General features: G+C 40.4%; 1 protein-coding gene across 3 annotated transcripts; it reads right to left on the bottom strand.

Annotated features, from left to right (window-relative positions):
• Positions 1–1,814: 1,814 nt before the first annotated feature.
• LOC143297432 (organic anion transporter 3-like) lies at positions 1,815–22,648 on the bottom strand. 3 transcript variants are annotated; one of them, XM_076609786.1, is made up of 11 exons: positions 22,278–22,648; positions 21,244–21,459; positions 20,461–20,681; positions 19,549–19,779; positions 18,129–18,331; positions 15,577–16,044; positions 13,682–13,816; positions 10,831–10,913; positions 9,378–9,501; positions 7,329–7,401; positions 1,815–5,657 (listed from the first exon to the last, which is right to left on the bottom strand). In XM_076609786.1, the coding sequence occupies exons 2-11, from the start codon at positions 21,392–21,394 to the stop codon at positions 5,502–5,504; spliced, it is 1,845 nt and encodes a 614-aa protein (XP_076465901.1). In that variant the 5' UTR covers positions 21,395–21,459; positions 22,278–22,648; the 3' UTR covers positions 1,815–5,501. The 3 variants fall into 3 exon arrangements, with proteins under 3 accessions (XP_076465901.1, XP_076465903.1, XP_076465900.1); XM_076609788.1 differs by having other exon boundaries at positions 21,244–21,436; XM_076609785.1 differs by having other exon boundaries at positions 21,244–21,446; positions 22,278–22,646.
• Positions 22,649–22,993: the final 345 nt, after the last annotated feature.

Here is a 22,993-nt window from a genome sequence, read left to right as displayed (position 1 = left end):
GTATGTGGTAATTTTTTACATTTGTGTCTTTGTTATATTCGCAAAAACTGTTGTTGACTTTTACAGTTATGGTCCCCATGTTGTTTACTTGTCTATGTTGTGATAATGCAAATTTCTCTAACTGGAGATAATAAAGTTATTCTTATCTTATCTTATCTTATACACGCACGTTAAATTATGTTGTCAGCTTCCGGTGGGTTATGAAACACGAACATGTATTGCACACATACTCCCCTCGCCCACCGACCCCCCACGCCCCCCCCCCTCCCCCCCCGCCCCCCCCCCCCCCACTCTCTCAAAAAACCCCACAAACAAACCAAAAAAAAACAACCAACAACAATAACAAAAAACAACAAAACAAAAACAACAACAAAAACACACACACAACACACACACACACCACACACACACACACACACACACAAACTGCGATCGTTTGCCGATGGCTATTTTACGCAAATGTGAATTAGATGTCGCTCAGTTTAAGCTGCAATCATGAGTCAGAAGCAGCTGTTTTAAACAATAGCAGCAACACGAACCTGGACAGTATGTACGTACGGTCGTTTCAATTTTTTAATGCGTGACTTGGATGACAGAGAGTCTGTTGAAAAACAGTGCAAATTAATGTTCTTTCTCGGATATGCAGGTGAAAACGACCTGAGTGTCATCGCCGTTAAGGAAGAAAGTCTACCGATATCCCGATTTTATGTATTGTTTTAAATTGCAAATCTTTTTTACGTGAAAATTAGATTGATCTATTTCCCACCCCCTCTCTCTGTCTCTCTCTCTCTCTCTGTTCGCCTGTAAATTGGATGTTATTACCTGTAACATCTGCATAGCAAATTAATCACTTTCGTATATGTGCAATGGTAAAGTTGTGCTTCTCTGTTTTCTTTATGTCCGCTATATGTTTCTCACTTCGGTCATGTCTCTGTATGTGCATAAGTATATATATATATATATATATATATATATATATGTGTGTGTGTGTGTGTGTGTGTGTGTGTGTTGGGTGGAGAGAGTGTGTGCATGTGTATGGATATGAATGTATGAATGCGTTCGTTTTATTACTTTTTACGATGTTAATGATGATGGTGGTGATCATTCTTCGTTGTAGTAGCAGTGGATGTAGCAGTGTTAACAAAATTATTATTTTTGTGTCGTTATCGTTAATGTTGTTATTGTTATTGTTGTCACAAGGACAGATTGGAAGACTGGGCGATGCCTAAAATCTTTATCCTTGAGTAATAAAGTTTTTGAATCTTGAATCTTGAATCTGTATTCTTTAACTCAGTAATATCTAGTTTACATTTGTGTTAAATGATTATGGTCAGCCATTCTCAGTTTTTTTGGGGGGTTTACATATGTTTGTTTGTGTTCCGTAACCCACTGAACGCTGACGATGATTACGGGAACTGATTTATCTTCTATGTGTGCAAACACACGAACGCTGCAGCTTTGAAAGAGGTGGCCAAAAAAAAAAGCGCATAGATATGAAATAATATACTAATGATATAAATCATATACAATAGAAAAAAAGGTATTTCATAGATAAAAAAAATTTTAATTGAGAAAACTTGCTGTCTCTCTTTCACACACACACACACACACACACACACACGCGCGCACACACACTCACACACACACACACACACACACACACACACACACACACACACAGACTATGCACATACTACACTCACGTCTGCGAACACTTACACACATACGCATACGTATCTAGTTTCGCAGCTGTCGTCACACACATCATTTTCTTTATTTTTCTTGTACATATAGGGGGGGGGGGGGGGGGGGTTCGGAAAATGGGAGAGACAGTATTATTTTTGAGCCATCACAGCGCTGGACAGCTGATCAAGAACAACTTATCAAACTTATCAAACGAACAATGTTTTCCTTTTGGTATGTAACCTGTTTATTATGCCTTACCTTCTGTATATATCACTTAACTTCTTTCGTGTGGTTAAGATCCCGAAAAAATGTTGGCAGCACGAGATGTAGTTTAGGGGGAACAATTCAACTATCATAGGACTCATTCGCGTTTGCCTCCCTTGAATCGATGGACTATTCAGCCAGCTGACACTGTTCACACTATTTTCAAAGTTTGGCCGTGTTTCGTTGGCGAAAGTTTATCTGTCTGTCTGTCTCAGTGCGTGCGTGCGTGCGCGCGCGCGCGCGCGAATCTGTGTGCGTGTGTGTGTGTGTGTGTGTGCGTGTGTGTGTGCTCGAGCGCATTTATCATGCTTTTCAATACACAGTTTTATCCTTAGTATGCTAACAACCTGGAGGGAGTGCTGATATATTTAGTTATAGCTTTTTGTGTGTGTGTCCCAGATGATTGTGAAAGTATCATCAGAACAGATGCTGACAACACCTTTGAATAAAAAGATCAAGATACACGGATAAACTTTCGCCAACTGAACAGTAAACAACCTTCGATACAAGAATCGCACTGGCACATATATATATATATATATATATATATATATATATATATATATATATATTCAAGAACATACATATATAATTACACACACACACACACACACACACACACATATATATACATATATATATTCTTGTTGTTTAACAAATTAGGTGTTGGTTTTCAACTCTCTTTTATCTATCTTAAATATATATATATATACACACATATATATGATCAACAACAACAAAAAACTGGCTGTAAATCAGATAACAGCCAATCAGCGTACTTTATTAAATGTTTTTTGATAGTAAATGATAAGAAAGAAGTTAAAAAAAATATTAAAAAACCAACAAACCAAACAAACAAAAAAACATCTAGCAATCAAACGTATGTACATAAATCCCCAGACACGAGCAAACAGCAGACGCCCATCAAGTGTTCTGGGTCGTGACCTAAATTGCAGAGTACAGCACCTTGCAAGTACATCATTGTACCAACGATATCTTCTACTTGCTGTATATACTGACGCAAGAGGTTCCATTAAACACTCCATGTACATTCTGAATGCTCGGGGTGTCTTTCAGTTACAGAATTACGACCCCCCCGTCGTCTGGGAATTCTGCGCTAGAAATCCCCTCTTTTGTATCACTTCCTTAGTTTTCAGCCTTAACTCTCTCCATACGAACGGCGAAAGAGACGACGTTAACAGCGTTTCACCCCAATTACCACCATCAAAATACTGCAAGCGGAAGGCTCTTATACTGAAGAGGTGAATGTTGACAAAGAATACCACAATTCTGACGACGGAAGCTAAAGGTTGGGTCATTGAGACACCCATTGGACATCCGAGGGGTCTGTGTAGAGGAGAAGAGAGGACTGGCCGTACTGAGTGAGTAAAACCTGCATGGAAAACGCGGGGGAAAAAGAAAAAGGTGCAGAGTTCTGTCATCAACCCGAATCAAGAACATGCCTCTGGCGTGGGCCATTCCACACTGACCTCCCCCCTTCCCCGGCCCCCACCCCCTCCTCCCTCCGCACCTTTCCCCTCCCCCCCCACACACCCACACACATCCCCGCACACCCACCCACAACAGAGGATTACAAAAACACCACAGACAAGAGAGGCAAGGCCTTCAAGACTCACTTGTAATACACTTTAAAAAAAATCTAATCGTTAAAATGTGTTCTGTGTTTGCTTCGGGTTAAAAAGAAAAAAGAAAAAAAAGAAAAAAAAAAGAAGTCCTGACGGCAGATTCGAAACCCGCGTGTTCGGGTGAGAAGAAACTGTCTCACACTGTCGTGGCTCCTTAACTAGTGTCCTAAAATGTAATATTTAAATATGCTTTTTTTAAAGGGCGATAAATCGATTGCGGTATTCGCAGTGAGAACGCTGTTTAAATCATATTATTTTGGTGTATCTTGGGCATTCAAAAAATCTTTAAAGGCAATTAAAAGTTCTTTTTAAACCGCGGTAAAGGAGACGTGGCTATTGCCGCAATCACACTGCAAAATTTAGCCGTTTTCTCTGGATCTAGATAGATGTGCAAGTTTAGTTACACCCGCCGGGAATGTACTGAGCATGACACGATCCATTCAATTTGTCTTTTATGCTCATTCTAGTTTTATAGTTTTAAAGTTGATATGAAAATTGAGTATTTTGTTAAACTAATAACATGCTGAGGCAAGTACAAGTACTTCCTAAACGTCGTATGAAGTGAAAAGGACTTCATTTTGAGAAACGTCAAGACTGGAAATTTTTACGCTTCATCAAGGGTATTAACTCTCATGGTTTATTATTTTTAACTGTGAATTCCGGCTGATTCTGTGGATATTTTTATCGTGGCAGTTTCGGACATAATCCAGTAAGTCATCAGGCGTTCACAAATCTTTCTCAGAAAAAAATATTTAACGGTCTCCTTCTCCTAATTTCCATCACATGTTATCGTGTATTGTTGATTGAATATAGGATTGAACGGGCAGATCAACAACTTGAAACAAAATGGCGTCTTTCGTTCGCGAGGAATATGAGCACGTGCTTTGAATATGTATAACTATGTGTACGCAATTGATTTTTGCCAATGACCTTCAGGGCTCAGCCAATAGATCTATAAAGTCCACTCGTAGTACTGATTTTAGTATTTTCCGAAAAAGACCACTTGGGCGAATGAACATAGTGAAAGCCCTGTACACTGAGAGTAAAACACACAAGCTATTTATGTATTGAGTATAATTTCAAAATGTAATGTTTAAGATGAGAAAGATCAGTTTAAAGCAAATTAACCCCCTAGCATTAATTACAGATTAATTTCCCTTTTTTACTATCTGCACCAAAGACATGCAAAATAAATATAACTTCCATGCTTAGCAAAAGAAGTTCCTGTTTGAACAAAAAATGATAAAAATGACTGCTCTTGTTGTTGTGTCAGAACATCAGATCAAAGTGCCAAGTTTAGAGAATTAAAAAAAAATATATATAAGTAAATTAAGTTTGCATAATTTGGCTTCTTCTTTATTTTTTGTGCCCATCCCAGAGGTGCAATAACGTTTTTAACAAGATGACTGGAAAGAACTGAATTTTTCCGATTTTAATGTCAAATTTGGTGTCAACTGACATAGTACTTGCAGAGAAAATGGCAATGTTAAAGTTTACCACGGACACACACACACACACACACACACACACACACACACACACACACACAGACAACCGAACACTGGGTTAAAACATACTCACTTTGTTTACACAAGTGAGTCAAAAATGACAAATTTATACTCAGTACAGCAACAAGAGATGCAAAGCTGTCAATGACTCGCGTCTCATTTCTGTTAAATTCGCCATACAAAGTCCTACAGGTGAAAAAAAAACCGACAAACAAAAGAACGAACGAACGAAACGCATGCACACGCCAGCCCCAAATCTGGTCACAACACAGACTAAACCCCGAAAGGTACTTTGATTGGAAATTTGAATGGTCACATTACACCAGTCACGTTGTGTACATGGATGTCTTAAAGTTCGAAAGTTATTCACTGGGAGCTGGGTTGCCCACATCCTTTCTTAAACAACAGACACCTCCTTTGTCCACGCCTGCATTTCCTCGATGGTGTCTGGCAACTTCCTGTGACGTGTTTCCGGCAGAAGCCAGATGGAGGCACCGGCAAGGCAGCACAGACATCCCACCATCACTCCTGGGGCCCAGGGGGTCTCTTCAGCCTGATCACACACCCACACACAACCACACACGCACGCACATACATATATATGTTATATGTAGATATATATATATATATGTATATATATATATATATATATATACATACATACATACACACAATATATATATATATATATATATATATATATAAATAGAGAGACAGAGAGATGCATTGAAAGCTGCACAAAAAGCAAACAAAGCTCTTAATGACAGGATTCCCTGCGCCAATACATGTCTTAAAAAAAGGCGGGTGGGGGGTGGGGGGTGGGGGGTAGGGGGGCGGGAAGAATAACTGATTGCGACAACCATCATGCACAACGAAGCATCAGCGGCAAGACACTTCAGCCGTCATTAAAAGAGGAAGAAAACAAAAAAAGCTTAACTCCTTGCTGAAAGGGTATTTGCACCATTGTTGATACATATATCCGGCTTTTTAGTTTCCTCACTCTAACAGACGCAAGAGAAACAAACAGTGTGCCCAACCGACATGAAGTCAACATGCAGTCATCCGATACCCATCCCTCATTATCTGTAATGGACTGAAACAGGGATGTCCATTGCCTCCTGCTCTGTTTTGATTCATTGCTGTTCAGTGTTCTGGAATCAGCACACTTAGAGTGTACAACTGATGAACTGTAAGTAGACGTTCCCAGAACTTTGAAGTGAAGGAACGCAGACCCTGCAGTCTTGCCACAGATTGTAACGTTTCTTAGTTGGACCTGTCACAGTTTGTTTATGTAGGTTTGTGCCTGCCTATGTGTGCGTATGTGTTTAGGGTAACTGTTAGATACACATGTATGTTAAAATGTATGTATGCAGTGTGTGTGTGTGTGTGTGTGTGTGTGTGTGTGTGTGTGTGTGTGTGTGTGTGTGTGTGTGTGTGTGTGTAGTCACATTTTAGTGTATGTAACATGGATGTAATGTTTTATGTTAACAAAAGCGTTTTTGTAAAGCACCTAGAGCAGATTTCTGGATAGTGTGCTATATAAGTATCCATTATTATTATTATTATTATTATATTGTGTCACATACTGTAATGTGTTCACAAATATTTGAATTGCTGTATCATAAAGTTTACAGCAAAATTTATTCGATTTGGCTGTATTATAGGTAAACGTCTTTCTTTTTCCTCTTCTTTTTCTTCTTCTGAAATACCACAGTGAGGAAAGCGTGTCCCGGGTACTTCATGTCAATAGATAAAACACCTGTTACATCTTACAAAGTCGCAGACTAATAGCAAAAACCACATGTACACGTATGCGTGTGTGTGTGTGTGTGTGTGTGTGTGTGTGTGTGTGTGTGTGTGTGTGTGTGTTCGTGTGTGCGCGCGCATGTGTGTGTCTTGGGGGGAGGGCAAGGACGGGAGAGGGGGCGGATATGTGTGTATGCTCGTCCGTTTGAGTGTATGCTTGTATGTATGGATGTACTGTGTTCATATGATAAAGCACCTGCTAATATCATAAAGTCGCAGACTTTTAGCAAAATACATATAATCATCGCGTGCGTGCGCGCATATGTGTGTGTGTGTGTGTGTGTGTGTGTGCGTGCGTGCGCGCGTGAGTGCGTGTGTGTTTGTATGATGTTTTCTCGTTCATCCTGTTTTGATATTGGAGCTCATTCAATTATCCTAAGCTGTGTCAAAACAGGTCAGCGGTGAAGTCGTGACTTACCCACAACAGCAGAAAAGGAGCTCCCATGTTGCTTATATTATTAGTCATTCCTCCCGCACCTGTCCCAACGGTTCTGAAACAAAAAGTTTGCGACTGGTATTTCGCTAGTCACAGGGATGCCGTGTTTGATGTTTGATGAGTGAGTGAGTGAGTGAGTGATTGGGTGAGTGGGAGTGAGTGAGTGAGTGAGTGTGTGTGTGTGTGTGTGTGTGTGTGTGTGAGTATTTCCTTATGTGTGTGTTTACTTGGCTGGTTGATTTGATCCTCTTTCACTCTATCTTTAAAATATTTTCATGTTCTAAGTGTCTTCTGTGAAACTGAGAATCTATTTTCAGCGCAATCTTGCATGTGAAACGATGCTGACATAAACAGATGAACAAATGAGCTAGCATGAAATGAAGAACATAATAAATGTGACAGAAACGGTTGCATCACAACAAACATGAAAACAATTTGGTCCAGTTTTCACGCGCCCTACATGAGGGTAATGCATTGTGAAACGCCCTTTTTTTTGCTGTCACATATATGTAGAAAGTTGAATCATTTTGATGTTATTCCCAACATCCAGGAAAGATTCGGTTCAAGTCATATTATATTATGATTATCATATTATATCATATTATACATCTGTTTGAGTTCTGCATATTTCCTGAATTTCGTTGTTTGCTATTGATTTCCGATGTTGTATTTGAGGCTGATGCATTGCAGTGATTCCATCTTATGTGAAATACAATTATCAGTTGTGTTTCAGTGTCATTACTGTTCATGTCTTCGCTAACGCCACTGTCATTAATTTTTGACTCACTTGTGTAAACAAAGTGAGTCTATGTTTTAACCCGGTGTTCGGTTGTGTGTGTGTGTGTGTGTGTGTGTGTGTGTGTGACTGTGTGTCCGTGATAAACTTTAACATTGACATTCTCTCTGCAAATACTTTGTCAGTTGACACCAAATTAGACATAAAAATAGGAAAAATTCAGTTCTTTCCAGTCATCTTGTTTAAAACAATATTGCACCTCTGGGATGGGCACAAAAAAATAAAAAAGAAGCCTAATTATATGCAAACTGCATTTACTGTTATATTTAGATTTTTTTGTATTCTCTAAACTTGGCACTTTGATCTGATATTCTGACCCAACAACAAGAGCAGTCATTATTATCATTTTTTGTTCAAACAGGAACTTCTTTTGCTAAGCATGGAAGTTTTATTTATTTTGCAAACGTTTTGGTGCAGATAGTAGAAAAGGGAAATTACTCTGTAATTAATGCTAGGGGACTTAATTTGCTTTAAAATTGATCTTTCTCATCTTAAACATTACATTTTGAAATTATACTCAATACATAAAAAGCTTGGATTTTTTTTTTTTTTTTTTTTTTTTTAGTGTATCACAAGTGAGTCTTGAAGGCCTTGCCTGTCTTGTTATTATCGTCGCTGTCGTAGCCCCCTTTTACTCTTTTTTTTTACCTCTCTCACTCTTCTCTAAGATTTGCATTGGGAAAAGGCAAGAAACCAACTCCTATGATTGAGGAAATTTTTTTTTTTTTTTTTATAAAAATACAGGGGATTTCCCACGATTTCTCACACATTGTGAAAAATCGTGGGGGCACCTCTAACAATTTCTCGCAGTTGAGAGAAAACGTGGGAGGGGAGCGGTCACGATTTCTCGCAATCCCACTATTTCTCTCAAAGCGAAAGAATTCGTGCAAATTGCGAGTAATCTTGGGCTTACAAACACTCTTGGCAAAAAAAAAAGTCAGTGTCTTACTTTTTTGGTAAAACTAGCCGGGAGTGTGCAGAGATTTTTTTTTTTTTATTTGAACAAGTAATTGTCAGTCTCTCGCACAATGTGCAGCAATTATGTGAGTGGTGTGTGTGTGTGTGTGTGTGTGTGTGTGTGTGTGTGTGTGTGTGTAGATCTATGTGTGAGTGTCTGGGGGGCGTTGGGGGTGGAAGTGGTAGAGTGTCGTAATGCTTGGAAGAGGGGTAACTGAAGTAGAAATGATGAATATGCTCGAGAATTGGACAGACTGACACACGGCCAAATATTTTACCTCATGGTCGTGGGGAAGACCTCCATGTAGAAAACAAAGAGAAGACAGAAGGACCCGCTGACGGCGAACATGCTCACGTACTGTGCTACTGTGGCCAGGGTCATCGTCACTCCCTGTCCTCCGCCTGGTTTACATAATAATTTTGTATACATGCGCCAGGCAAACACAAGCTTGAATGCAGGCACGATCACACGCATGGACCAACGCACACTTTGCACGTTGCACATACGCCAATGACCCCCCTTCCACCCCCTTCCACCCCTCCCCCACATCTCCTTCCACTTGCATGCTCAGACACAGACACAGCCACAAACACAGACACACACAGACATACACACACACAGAGACACACACAGACACACACACACACACAGATACACACAGACACACATAGATACACACAGACACACTGACACATTGAGATACACACAGACACAGACACAGACACAGACACACACACACACACACACACACACACACACAAATACACACACACACACACACACACACATATATATATATATATATATATATATATATATAGAGAGAGAGAGAGAGAGAGAGAGAGAGAGAGAGAGACAGAGATACATACATACATACATACATACATACATACATGTGTGTGTGTGTGTGTGTGTGTGTGTGTGTGTGTGTGTAATGATGTGCCGGCAGTGTCACTAACACCAACCACCACTCTGTTACCCTTCTCTCCCGATCCCTTCCACACCCCCCTCCACTTTCTTTATCTCCCTCCCCCTCTCCATCAAAAGTCCAACCCTTGAGGTCGCGCTGACACTGTCCCCAACCTCTGCCCTCCTCCCCCACCCACCTCTTCCACCATCACCATCCTCCCTCCACCCCACTGTTCCGCAGCGGTTATTTGCCCTGTGGTGTCACAGTGATGATGTGATCAGTTTGCTGGCACGGCGTGGTCAAGTACGACAGGCACATATTTGTGCAGTATTCTCATACACACTGTCAAGACAGAAAGAAAGAATGAGAGAAACATTGTCGAGAGAGCGAAAGAGAGAGAGAGAGAGAGAGAGAGACTGAGACAGACAGACAGACAGAGAGAGGGAGAGAGAGAGGGGTGTGTGTGGAAGAGATAGAACCATAAATACAGACACAGTATCATATTTTTATAGATCAGTATCAGTATCAGTAGCTCAAGGAGGCGTCACTGCGTTTGGACAAATCCATATACGCTACACCACATCTGCCAAGCAGATGCCTGACCAGCAGCGTAACCCAACGCGCTTAGTCAGGCCTTGAGAAAAATAGATAAATAAATAAATAAATAAATTGTTAAAAAATATATAGAACAACCGTACATAGATATATTTCGAGCAGTATGTCAGCTGGCACAATGCATTCCATTTGGGAAAAGTTCATTCCGGTCAAATATTGCGAGCTCTGTAAATCGTCGAACACTCGTTCTATGTGTCTCACTTACCCAACGTTGCCAGTCCAACAGAGATTAATGTAAACGATCCACCCAGCAATCCGTAAATACATGCCAGAGGTCTGCGGTTAAATCTGAAAAAAAGTATTAAAAAAAATAAAGTCCCACAAAAAACGAGCATATCAAATACCACACACAAAAACTGGAACTTTGAAACATATCCCTAAAACTATAAGTCTTATTCACTGGCAGCAGGTGGAAAATATCCCTGCTAGGCAGATATACATCCCCCAAGAGTGTACTGTCAGCTCTCGATTATGTTACTGCCATCACGTTATGAACCACCTCTGCCTCTATCAGTTATTGTTAAAAAAAAATATCTAAGATTTAAGTATAAGATATTTTGTGTCCACAACGTTACCAAATTTTCGCTCTCTTCAGTGGTACCATTTTACTCGTTTGATGATGTACAATTTGACCACACAAGAGCGTCATTCGAAACGTTCCCAAATGTCTTTCTCCATTTTTAGAAGTCTTTGCTGATAAGCAAGATAAGCAGCTTCAGAACTGAGTAACGCAAGTAAAAGCAGTGTCAATTTTTACTCAGTTCACTTGTGTGGTTCAACTGGATTCAGTATAAAATGCACGGAAATCAGTGCTAAATCAACCATGCCTCCAAAGACAAAAACTGAATAAACTGAAAGACTTAATTTCGTAAATGACTTAAAGCAAAGGAGAAAAAATGCACTACCTCAGCACAGAACAAGAGTGACATGCCTGTCATCATTTCTGACTGGACATCGATATCTGCACTTTTGTGTGCGCTTAGAGTTGACTTCATCAAGATTTTGCGCCTTATAAACATTATTATTGTTAGTAGTGGTATTTTATGTATTTATGTATTTTGTTTTCTTGTTTCATTTTTTTTAAAAAAGTTTTGTTGTTTTATTTTATTTTTTTTTTATTTTATTTATTTATTTATTTATTTATTTATTTTTTTTTTTTGTCAAGGCCTGACTAAGCACGTTGGGTTACGCTGCTGGTCAGGAATCTGCTTGGCAGATGTAGTGTAGCGTATATGGATTTCACCGAACGGAGTGACGCCTCCTTGAGCTACTGATACTGATACTGATACGACATCTGCGTGTCACCTAACCTGCGTCAAGGGTTCTGTGTGTTCAGCAATGCTGAACACAAGAGTTCAAGAACAATTAGGAACGAAGCCAGTTCGTGAGAGTGAAACGGATCACTTTCTCTTTGATTTCTAGAAGGAATAACAGATTATTGCTGTGTCTCCACATGGACGATCACCTGGGGACGGGACAGAGGTTTCAAGAAACGTTTGTCGTAGCAACTTCTTTCAATCTGTTTAGTTGTCCGGTTGTTCAAAGAATCATGCCAGCAGGGCAAGTACATATTTTCTGGATGCCATTTGAAACTCGTACAAGGAGTGAAAAGAGTGTGAAGCCTGAAGCACGTTAACAAGTGCTGCAATGGTTTTATATGACAGTCAATTAATGCAGACAGAGTGATACTGTTTCACTTCAATGTGCACATGCTTTGTGCTTTGTATTGACTAACTTGGAAAAAAAAAGACAGATAAACGGAGAAGAAGAAAAAATCTATATATAAAGGAGAGAGAAAAATATAGGTGTGAACACTAAAGACACGCATCTGAAGAAATATTACATTGAGGACGACATATTTTGAGGTCTGAGAAATGAGCCTGGATGAGGTTCATGTGATCCTGAGGAGTGGTTCAAACTGTGGACATCTGAAATACGAATGGTGAAGGATGTTGGTGTCAGGACTGCTGTTATTTGGGTAACCTCTGTGAGAACAACCACAGTGAGGAGAGAGCACAGAAGTGAAGGCATTGTTAACATGTGTTCACGGACATTTTTGTACCCGTCTTTGCCTGGAAATGTATGTAGAATAGAGATTAGAAAGTATGGATAATGCAGAAACTTCCACTAGAACTTAGCCTTAGGTACCGAAGAACACAATAGAGTATCGAGGCCGGTCTATGGACAGACCGTGCCCTATGTGGATCTCACTTAGCAAAAGGGGCATTTATATATCATATGAACTTTGCAGTTCAGTTCTACAACAACGTGAAACTGTTCATAAGAACAACAGAGATGGGTCCCAGCCAGTGGAGTCTCATTTCTTCTTGTGTTTTGTGTCAAAACGATTCGGCTTAGTTTTGAAAGTTGTCTCAACATTGGGGTCAGGTGGGTGAGGAAAGTGTTATGACTGTGAGACCGATGGAGTCTCCCGTCGGACCGACGGATGAGTAGGCAGGCAGGCTTATCTGTCGGTGTGTGTCCTCATATGGGAGGAGAGGCCGATTCTGATTGCGCAGCACTTCCCACAGGTGTTGCAAGGGAAAAGTTGAGCCCTGCTTCCTTCGCTCACGCTTCTTCTTAATAGCCAGCGTTCTCTTGTTTTCAAACGTCTTTACGCCACTAGAGCACGGCATCCTCCAGCGAGAGCGGTCTGACCAGCGCAGGTGACTATTTTTTTTAGTGAGGAGGAGTTGTGCAGTCCCTTCCCCACTCTCTCGCCTTCCGACGCTCACAGTCCCACAGGTGCAGATACTGCCACGTGTAGGACGGCCTCGGCAGGTGCAGGTTTTTTCTTCGGAGCTCCGTCTCCTAGGAGGACTTCCAGCCAAGGATAAGAGCTCCCCCTGCCCTTTGGTCATCCTCTTCCACCTTCACAGCCGTTGGGAAAGGTTTCCTCCTCCGCCTGGTCCGTCGTTGGAAGACTTCACATGCGGCAGGTAGTACTGGGTTACATGGTACCAGTAGCAAGGGCTATGTGAGACTGAACACACAGCTGAAGGCACATTCCTGATGATAAAACATGAACAGTGCACTCAACAGAGGAACTGACTAACCTACGCATGAAGAAGAGCGCCACAAAGGTAGCGGGGATCTCTTGGAGGCTCAGGAGACCAAAGTTGAGGAACCTGTTCCCAGACAGTTTGGCAGACCCCAGTATCACCACGTAGTACAACAGGTTGGACGTGACCCTGATTCACACATGAACTCTGGTAAGCATGTCGACATGTTACAAATTCTTACAATGAAAGGATAGGATGAATTGCTTCATAAGGCACACACGATAATAACATAAACGTTATAGCCACAGTGAGTGGATACATTGCAATGATTGGATACGTTTGTCAAAAGAAATATAATCCACATTGCTCTGTAAATTTACAATGATAGTTGCAGTTTAAAACGAAGAGTTTAGATATTAACATGTTCAGACTTATAAGTCTGATCTACCAACGTCAGTTTCAGTTTATTTTGTTTGTCACAATATTATGCTATCAGCTGCTGTTTTCTTTATGTAACACTCTATTCATCGAAATGTGTTGGGATTCCTGTTGTAAGTGTGTATATACAGGAGGTGTGTGTGTTATGTCTTTTTTTTTTTTTCTTCACCTAAAGATAGACAGGTCTCACGCATCATTATTCCTACTCACTTACAAAACATCCTAGGAATACAACAAATCAAAGTAACCCCCCCCCCCCCCCCCAAAAAAAAAAAAAAAAAAAAAACCACCCAAAAAAACACACACACAAAAACAGGGAAAAAACAACAAATATAATAAAACCCCACTCACCCTTATTTGACTGTTGCAACAGTACTGAAGCAGCACAGTGTGATTTTGGAAAATTTCTTTTTGTTGTTGATGTATTACTCAAGTCATAATTTTAGGATTAACGAAACCGTTGTGGAGGGGTAGATAAGCCAGAAGGTATGTTATGAAAATGTAAATGCCATGCAAGTTAAATTTAGAATCTTTTAAAAAAAAACACATATTTGTTCCATTTTGATCTGGCTGGCTGAAATTAGTTTTGAAATGCTGGTATATGTTTTATGTTGATCACGTGAGCAAGACAACAAGAAAACGTGAACTTTGTTGAAGCAATCCTGCAACTCAAGTGTGGAGAGATATCGAACAACGAATCACCGATTGTTGCCTTTGGCGAAATGTTTCGCTTATTAGGCAGCAGCTGAACACGTAGGGTCTTTCGATCTAATTCTGTCGTGCAGTTATAAAGAACTGGGAGAGCGTCATTAGTGTCAAAATGTGGATTCATTGATTGCTTTACGTTCTGTAATCAAGTCCCAGGCTTTAGATACTTTTGAATAAATAAGACAAGTCTAATCTGTTTTCCATGCGATCTGTGTTCTGGTTACGATAATGTGGTCTATCTATACATGTATAATAGTGTATATACGAGAAACCAGCAGACATAACTTATTGCTGGTTATGAGAAGACGACGGTGGTAATAATAACGAAATATGACAACTCTGATTATTTTTTCCCAACCACTGCGATACTTCCACGGCACCAAAGTCAAAAGCTGTGGTGGTAATTTTCAGTAGCAATGGCCAAAGCAGAATTGTTTCGACGGAATCAAACGCTTTCAATAAACCTGTGCGTACAATGACCTGTATACGAAAATCATTTCCACTCTCAGATGTGTTTCTGAACCTTATGTACAACAATAAGGCCAGTGTGGACCTCATTCAGAACAAGGTTTGCTTCACATATTTATGCCAAAGACTAACTGGAGAAGGTGATTCCGAGAAGTTGCATCTGTCACTATGAAACTGATAATGCCAGCAGCTTTGTTAATATGCCAAAGAACCATTTCTGCCAATTATAATTTTATCATAAATATTCACAAAATATGTATACCAAATATTTGATAGAGAGAGGGAGTGAGTGAGAGAGAGAGAGAGAGAGAGAGAGAGAGAGAGAGAGAGTTTACCAGACAAGTGTGACGACAAAAAGTGGCACGAGAACGACACGGTGTCGAAACAAATCCAGCACTGTGTACTTTGCGGAGAACACCTCAGTTTCTGGCATCTGCTGGCTGCTCCCTTCGTCACTGTCATTACCAGGACCACCCTCCTCTGGATCTCTTTGATCCGACCCACTGCCTCTTCTCTCAGCAGAAATATCAGCAGTCTCCTCATCATTCAGCTCGTCTCCATTCGTGTCTTCTTTGTTCTTGTCATTCCTCATGACGCTTGAGTTGGTTATCTGTATGATTGTAGGGGAAGAATCACTTTGATCTCGGTCATCAAAGTTGTTACCAGGGAAGATTGGCTTCTTCAGCAACGTCTGGATTTTCTCAAAGTTTTTGCCATTCATCCGACAGGCTTTCTTCAGGATTCTCTCTGCTTCCTGAATGTTTCCAGTAGCCAACAGCCAGCGAAGGGATTCGTCTAACAACCTGGACAGAATGAAGATCGTGACTGATATTTTCTCATCATACACCTTTCTGTCACACTGCCACAGATCCTACCGACTTTCCATATTCTTCTATGTATGTACATTAAAATAAGTAAATGCAAGCTTGCGTTTGCATAAGTATTTAAAAACAAACAAACAAACAGTGTGTATGTGTGTGTGTGTGTGTGTGTGTGTGTGCGCGCGCGCGCGGGCGTGTGTGTGTGTGTGATAGAGAGACAGATGAGATGAGGAGATTTACGTTCATTGCTCCATGCCAGCGTTGTGCTGTTGATATGTTTTCTGTCTTGTCCTGTGAATAGTTCTGTCGCAGTTAGGCTATGTGTCATAGGATTGCATTTCATCTCCGTTTCGGCATTTTCATGTTTGAAATTTTAGACGTCAGTTTGTCAGCTATGCTTACTGAGTTAAAATATATCTGTGCAACTGTAACCATGCTACCATCACCAGGTCTCGACTGGAATGGATTTTGAAAATAATATCAAAAATACACGGATAAATCTATACTGCTGTGATTTTATAAGCTTCTTATTGACATTGATGTTTCAGTGCTTGTCAAGGAAAATTAATGCAACAGGGAGGCAGTGTACACGCTTTCGTCGGGACTCCCCGGTTATTTTTAGCGAGAACCGCGTCTCCACTGCCGGTTTTTCTCGGTCATCGCGATGCTAAAATTTCGAAGTAGAAATCGCCTGTTTCGACAAAAAGGATTTTGAACTATTCGATGAATGTTTCCGCAAGTTTATACGTTATTTTTCGTTTTTATAGTTACACCAGTTATTTGCTTTAATCTTCTATCTTTACTTTGAGCGTGTTTCTTGTCAAATCTATGTCACTGAAGTATTCGAACTGATCTATTTAGAATTCAACACAGAGCCTCATCTGGTTTCGACTTTGGAGAGACTTGACACACCGAATATCAGTTTGAAGCATCAGCTTGCATATTTTTTTGTCTTCGTGAAATTGAGGGAAGGAGAAATTGTTTTGGGACAACTGTCAACGGGATCAATTATAAATATACATATTCCGTTTAAAGGCAAAGGTTCCCAGTTGATTATGTGATCTGCTTTCAGTTTACGCCAGATCTCGATTGGAGGAATCTAAAAAATAAAACAAAAAACAAAAAATTAAAGTAATAAACTTACCGTGTTGCTTTCTTTTAAAATGCTGTGTGTCTTGAGTTCTAAAGACCATTTTGACGACATAGTTTTTGTTGTTTGGTTCAGTCTGTGCGTATAAATTGATGTGATCGAACTCTGCAGAAACGTTAGCCAAAGGAATGCAGTGCACACCCAGAAAAACTAGTCACGTTGGTGGGCTGCCCTTGACGTCATATGATCTTCTTTTTTTTTCTTTTTTTTCCCCCCGCTCTGCATGCGACGAAAGTTCCCGACGAAAGCGTGTGCACTCTCTCCATACTATCAGAATAATGTAACCACTGAAGCGTTCAGTCCTTGAACGGACGAATGGAACCTCGTCCCCCTCCCCTACCCAAAGAGAGAGAGAGAGAGAGAAAGCAGGCACCTCCCCATGAACGCTTGATGTTAATCCTTCTATCAGTGTCTCTGCGTAAAGAACCGTAAAGGAGGACAGTTAAAAGTGACATAATTTTTGTTGGTTTATATTTTCTGTGTGGTCATATGTGTGTGTGTGCGATTATTTTTATGCATGCCTGTGTGTGTGTGATCTTAGATAACATGCAATATTTTCTCATTGTAAAATGCACTTTGTAATACATTGATTTTTTCTTGCTACGTGTTGTATGCAGAAGGTAATTTTATGTGCACAAGGAAATAAGTATGTTGCGTTAATGTCTGGTATCTTGTTGAAATATTATTATGGTCATGGGTGGACTGGATGATGAAACTAACAAAGATTGTAAAAAAACAAAAAACAAAAAACAAAAACGAAGTTCGTTTACATTCTTTTTAAACACCTTTTTCTTTAGAAGGACTCTGTTTCTCTACTACACATATAGTAGAGGTGTGTGTGTGTGTGTGTGTGTGTGTGTGTGTGTGTGTGTGTGCGCACGCGGAAAGTGCGCCCATGCACGTGCATAGATTTTACCATGGTAAAAGAAGACTGAAGACATAAAGAGAGTAGAAGGCCAGGCTGAGGTATCTCCAGGACACTCCCTGCAGACAGTAGGCCACTATGGCCATGAAGACACAGCCTCCGGCCCACATTGTGCCGGATATCACACTTCCAGTGCTTCGCCATTCTCGGTCTATCAGCTCCATGAACATGGTATAGCTTGAGCGAACCATGGCCTTGCAGACACACAAAGTATATACAAAGTGAAACACACACACACACACACACACACACACACACACACAAAGAAGATGAATCGCAACACCCTCAGGCATAGGGTATGTCCGGAAGGCCTTACCAGCACGTTGGGTACATGTGAAGATCAGACATCTGTTGTCCCATTTTCGTTTCAAAGCAAATGTGGTGTAGCCTGTATGGATCAGTCCACATGCTTTGACACTTCCATAAAACTGAGACTGTCCATGAATGCACGGATGTGTACGTGACTGCATGTGTAACTGTGTGCATGAGTGTATGCATGTGTGTTTGATGTATGACATGTCTAGTGTCCCTTTGGGGGAAAAACAACAAAAAAACAACAACGTGAAGTATAAGAATACATGATCGAGTTAAACAGCCAGGTCAGTTTATTTCTTGTACAGTGAGAATTTCAAAAATCTTAATGACTGCTGTGTTAGCCATTCTTTTTGTCAAAGATGATATCAACAAAATAGCAAAGCAAATATCAGCTGTTTCGCGTCGTGGTCTATTTGTCAGGCTTGTAACTTGCTCCTTGCTGCAAGATGAAGTAAAAAAACAAACAACAAACAAACAACAACAACAAATAACAACAACAACAAAAACTTTAGCAAAGAGCAACTCTCTCTTATTTGGTGGTGACCTCTTTCATGCGTAGAATAAGTTATGTCCGTCAAAATAGAATATTAGTCAATATAGAATTCATCAAAGGTGTTTTATTCACAAGTGTGTGTTTTGGAGGTGTGATTACCAGTAGGATGCTAGATTTTGAACACAATATATGCATGCATATATATATATATATATATATATATATATATATATATATATATATATATGTATATATATATATATATATATGTGTGTGTGTGTGTATACACACACACACACACACACACACACACACACACACACACACACACATGCACTCTCTCTTTCTCTCTCACTCCCCCCCCCTCCCCCACTTACATAAACACTCATTCACTGGCATACACACAGACCACAACCCACCTCCTGATTTAAGACTGACCTACAAGTGCACAATGCCCAAATAGCAAGAATGAATACGTTGACTATCCCCAGTAAAAACGAAAACTGCAAGGTTGAAAGAAGACATAAATTCTGAAAGTATGTACGTCTCTCTCTCTCTCTCTCTCTCTCTCTCTCTCTCTCTCTCTGTTTTCTGTCTCCTCACCTTTGCAAAGAACCCTGCAGTGATTCTGCACACCAGGAAAAAGTAGTAGTTGTGGATCAGAGCCATACCGAAGAGGCAAACCATGGCGACCAGGGCACCAGCCATGTACACTTTCTTACGGCCGTAGCGGTCAGCCAGTATGGCGGAAACCACATCGCCCAGCAACTGGCCACCAAAGACCCCACTTTGAGTGAGTTTTGCCAGACCTGCCTTGTCACACACCAGTGACCACTGAAAGCAAACAATGTATACTGCTGACAGTTTTTTTTTTTTTCTCTAAATATTGTAAAGGTTTTTTGTCGACTGGCTTTATCACACAATAAACAAACTGCCATTCAGAATATTACTACTTCTACCTGCTACTTCTACTGCTTCTAACAAGAGAGCCAAGGTCTTGAAGACTCACTTGTGATACGCGCTGTCATTGCACAGTGTGTGTGTGTGTGTGTGTGTGTGTGTGTGTGTGTGTGTGTGTGTGAGTGTGTGTGAGTCTAGACTTCGCATTGCCTCAGAGGGACAGGGTGTGGGATGGATGGATGGATGTTTTATTCATAAACACCACTTAATTGTGTGCATTAGGCCTATGTCGTAATTTCATTTCAGACAGTATAAAATGCTTCACCCCCATCACCAACACATCCACAGGGGACAAAACATGAAACATATCAGCTTTAACAAATAATTTTCTCCTTGCATTGAAAATTCGATGGCCCTCAGTTGTATTTGAAGTGTTAAAACCCTTCTTCCTATCCTTTTTCCCTTTTATTACATCAGTATAAAGCATCTTTGTAAGATTATTTCATAAATATAGAAGAATTGTTGTTCATACGCTTGCATTCGTCAACCATCATTGTACACATGTGTATCAGAGCAGACTTTGCGTGGCCTCAGATGGACAGGGTGTGGGAGTACCTCAGTGACAAAGGAGGTGTAGGAAGGCATGGAGAAGTTGACACCAGCCACACAGGGAAGAGAGTGAGTGGAGGATGTACCGGAAGTGTTGACAGTGACGTCAATGCTACACTGATGATACTGGATGTCGTGGAGTGTGAAGTTGGTTATGTCATCAGGGAGATAAGCTTCCACCTGGGTGATGTTTTCCACCTGACTGCACTTATGATCTGGCTTGTATCCTTTGAGCAAGACACATGGCATTAACCACAACCATTCCACACACACACACACACACACACACACACACACACACACACACACACAAAATCCACACATACATCTATTCATCTTTAAGAAAAGGAGGTGTGGAAAGCAATAACTACTGCCACTGCTACAACAACAACTTCTACTACTACTACAGATGATGATAATGCACATTTATATCACTTTCATGCAGCTCAAAACGCATTTAATGATACTTGTGGCTTGAATAAGGTAGTCATTTTGGGAATATCGAAGATGGATACAAACTCGCTAAAATTAAAGCAAAGCAAACAAACCTCTCCCATCTCTCCCTTCTCCCCCACATGCACACATGCAACACACACACACACACACACACACACACACATGTAACCACACACCTATGCACGCAGGTGCACATACGGAGGCTCGTGGGTGAGAAAGATATATTGTTTAAACTTGTTTGAACAGATATGTTTTATGAACAACCTTAATTTTAAAGATGAAACTGAAGCAGCGTCTGACATTTTGTGGAAGTGGTTTAAAGGGATTACTCACCAGTAAATACAATGTCTACGACAGCAATGGCCCCTAAAACACAGGGAAATATGTCCAGCATCAGCTGGATAACCTGGTAACGGCTCCTGCCTCCCAGGTGCTCCAAGATGGAGTCCAAGTCCACACGTCTCTTTTCATCAGAGCGTGACATCGTCAGGGTTAACTTTTGTCCCGTGCTTTGTTGCGTCCACACCTGTCGGAGACTGAAAACATTGTCTTTTGGCGGCGACAATGAGCCAAATACCAGTGCAGTATGTATGTATGCCTGTGTGTGCGCGTGTGTGTGTGTCTGTGTCTGTGTCTATGTGTGTGTCTCTTCTGTGTGTGTATGTGCATGCGTGTGTGTGTCTGTGTCTGTAAATACTTTTTTGACTATACGAAACAAAAGTGGTATAGAAGTATTTGTGAGTAAAAATAATTTGTGCATCTTGTCTTGGAAATTGAACAAAAATTATTTGCTGGATGGTCAGAGGAAAAAATGTTTTTTTCTTCTTCACAGTCATTACCAATTAGGAAATAATTTTCGTACATTTATAAAGCAACTTTTACCAGATGATTTTATATTCTTACTATCGGACACCAATGATACCTCATACTGCACAAATGAACTCAAATGAATTTCTGTGTGGATTTATAAAGATTTTGAATGAATGAATGATTGATTAATGACGCTCCGAAAAAATATGGAAAATGTTTATAATATTATCCTTTAGAACCATTTGCAATAATTGTCACCAGTTGTCTTTTCCATCTTGGAATCTTTTTTTCTGTCGTCTACAATGAGCACGTGAAAGCCCAGTCCCACCAAAAGAACATGGCCATTGCTTACTTTAAATTCAGTATTTTTTGGTTGGTTGAGAATTTGAAAAAAAAAAAAAAATGTTGAGCATCTTTGAAGCTATTTGAATTTGTGTCACATTCTGTACATTTTTTTCTTTTCTTTTTTCTTTTATACTATATTCATTTAACCATTTTTATTTACTAAATTGTGAGACTTGTGTATATGTTATACACTTTTTTCATTTGATTCTTACCTCGGTTGTCTGCAAACAGTACCAGAGAGGACTCAGTTGACGCTGTCAGTGAAATCAAGACGTCAAAATTCAGTATTCACGGCGATAACGCTGCACATTTTAAACAGACGAAGCAACAAACTGCAAAGATGAAACTGGTATGAAACAGCCTCAGCTATTGCACGCCACTGCACCAGCATTCAATGACTCGATAAAGAGACACGTGCGTGAAATATGCCAAGTAACAGCTTATCAGCAAGAACGGGGTGACATCCCTGGGTCAGTTTAGCATAAAATAGGACTACAACAAGCCACTGTGGTAAAGCGGTTGGGGTTGTAGACAGACGGCTGTGAGGACGTGGGATGGAACCCCAGCAGATATTGCTCTTTTTTTTCCGTCCCATGGCCGCTTCGAGTCCAGAGGTAAATGTGCTACGGGAAAATTGTGACCACACAGTTGAGGATAATCCACGTTTACGGATGCGTCTCTAGGAGTGTCACTTAAATTTCCTGATCAACATTGCAGGTGTGGATATATTTTGAGCCTGGTTGACGCTGAGATATGTGGAATGAAAGGGTAGGGTGTGGTCAGATATATTGTGATTCTACTAGGGTTGCATAGAATAGCATGAGGAAGGGAGGTCATTCTTGACTGGTTCTTGGGCTTTAATTACTGAAGTGGGTAGCTTCACGGACGCAATTTCAATTCACAAAGAAGTGACAGATATGGAACATTC

The sequence above is a fragment of the Babylonia areolata genome, chromosome 22 (genome assembly GCF_041734735.1).
Source record: "Babylonia areolata isolate BAREFJ2019XMU chromosome 22, ASM4173473v1, whole genome shotgun sequence".
Lineage (NCBI taxonomy): Eukaryota > Metazoa > Mollusca > Gastropoda > Neogastropoda > Buccinidae > Babylonia > Babylonia areolata.
Note: the sequence above shows the minus strand (reverse complement) of the source record. Positions and strands in the feature narration are given on the sequence as shown.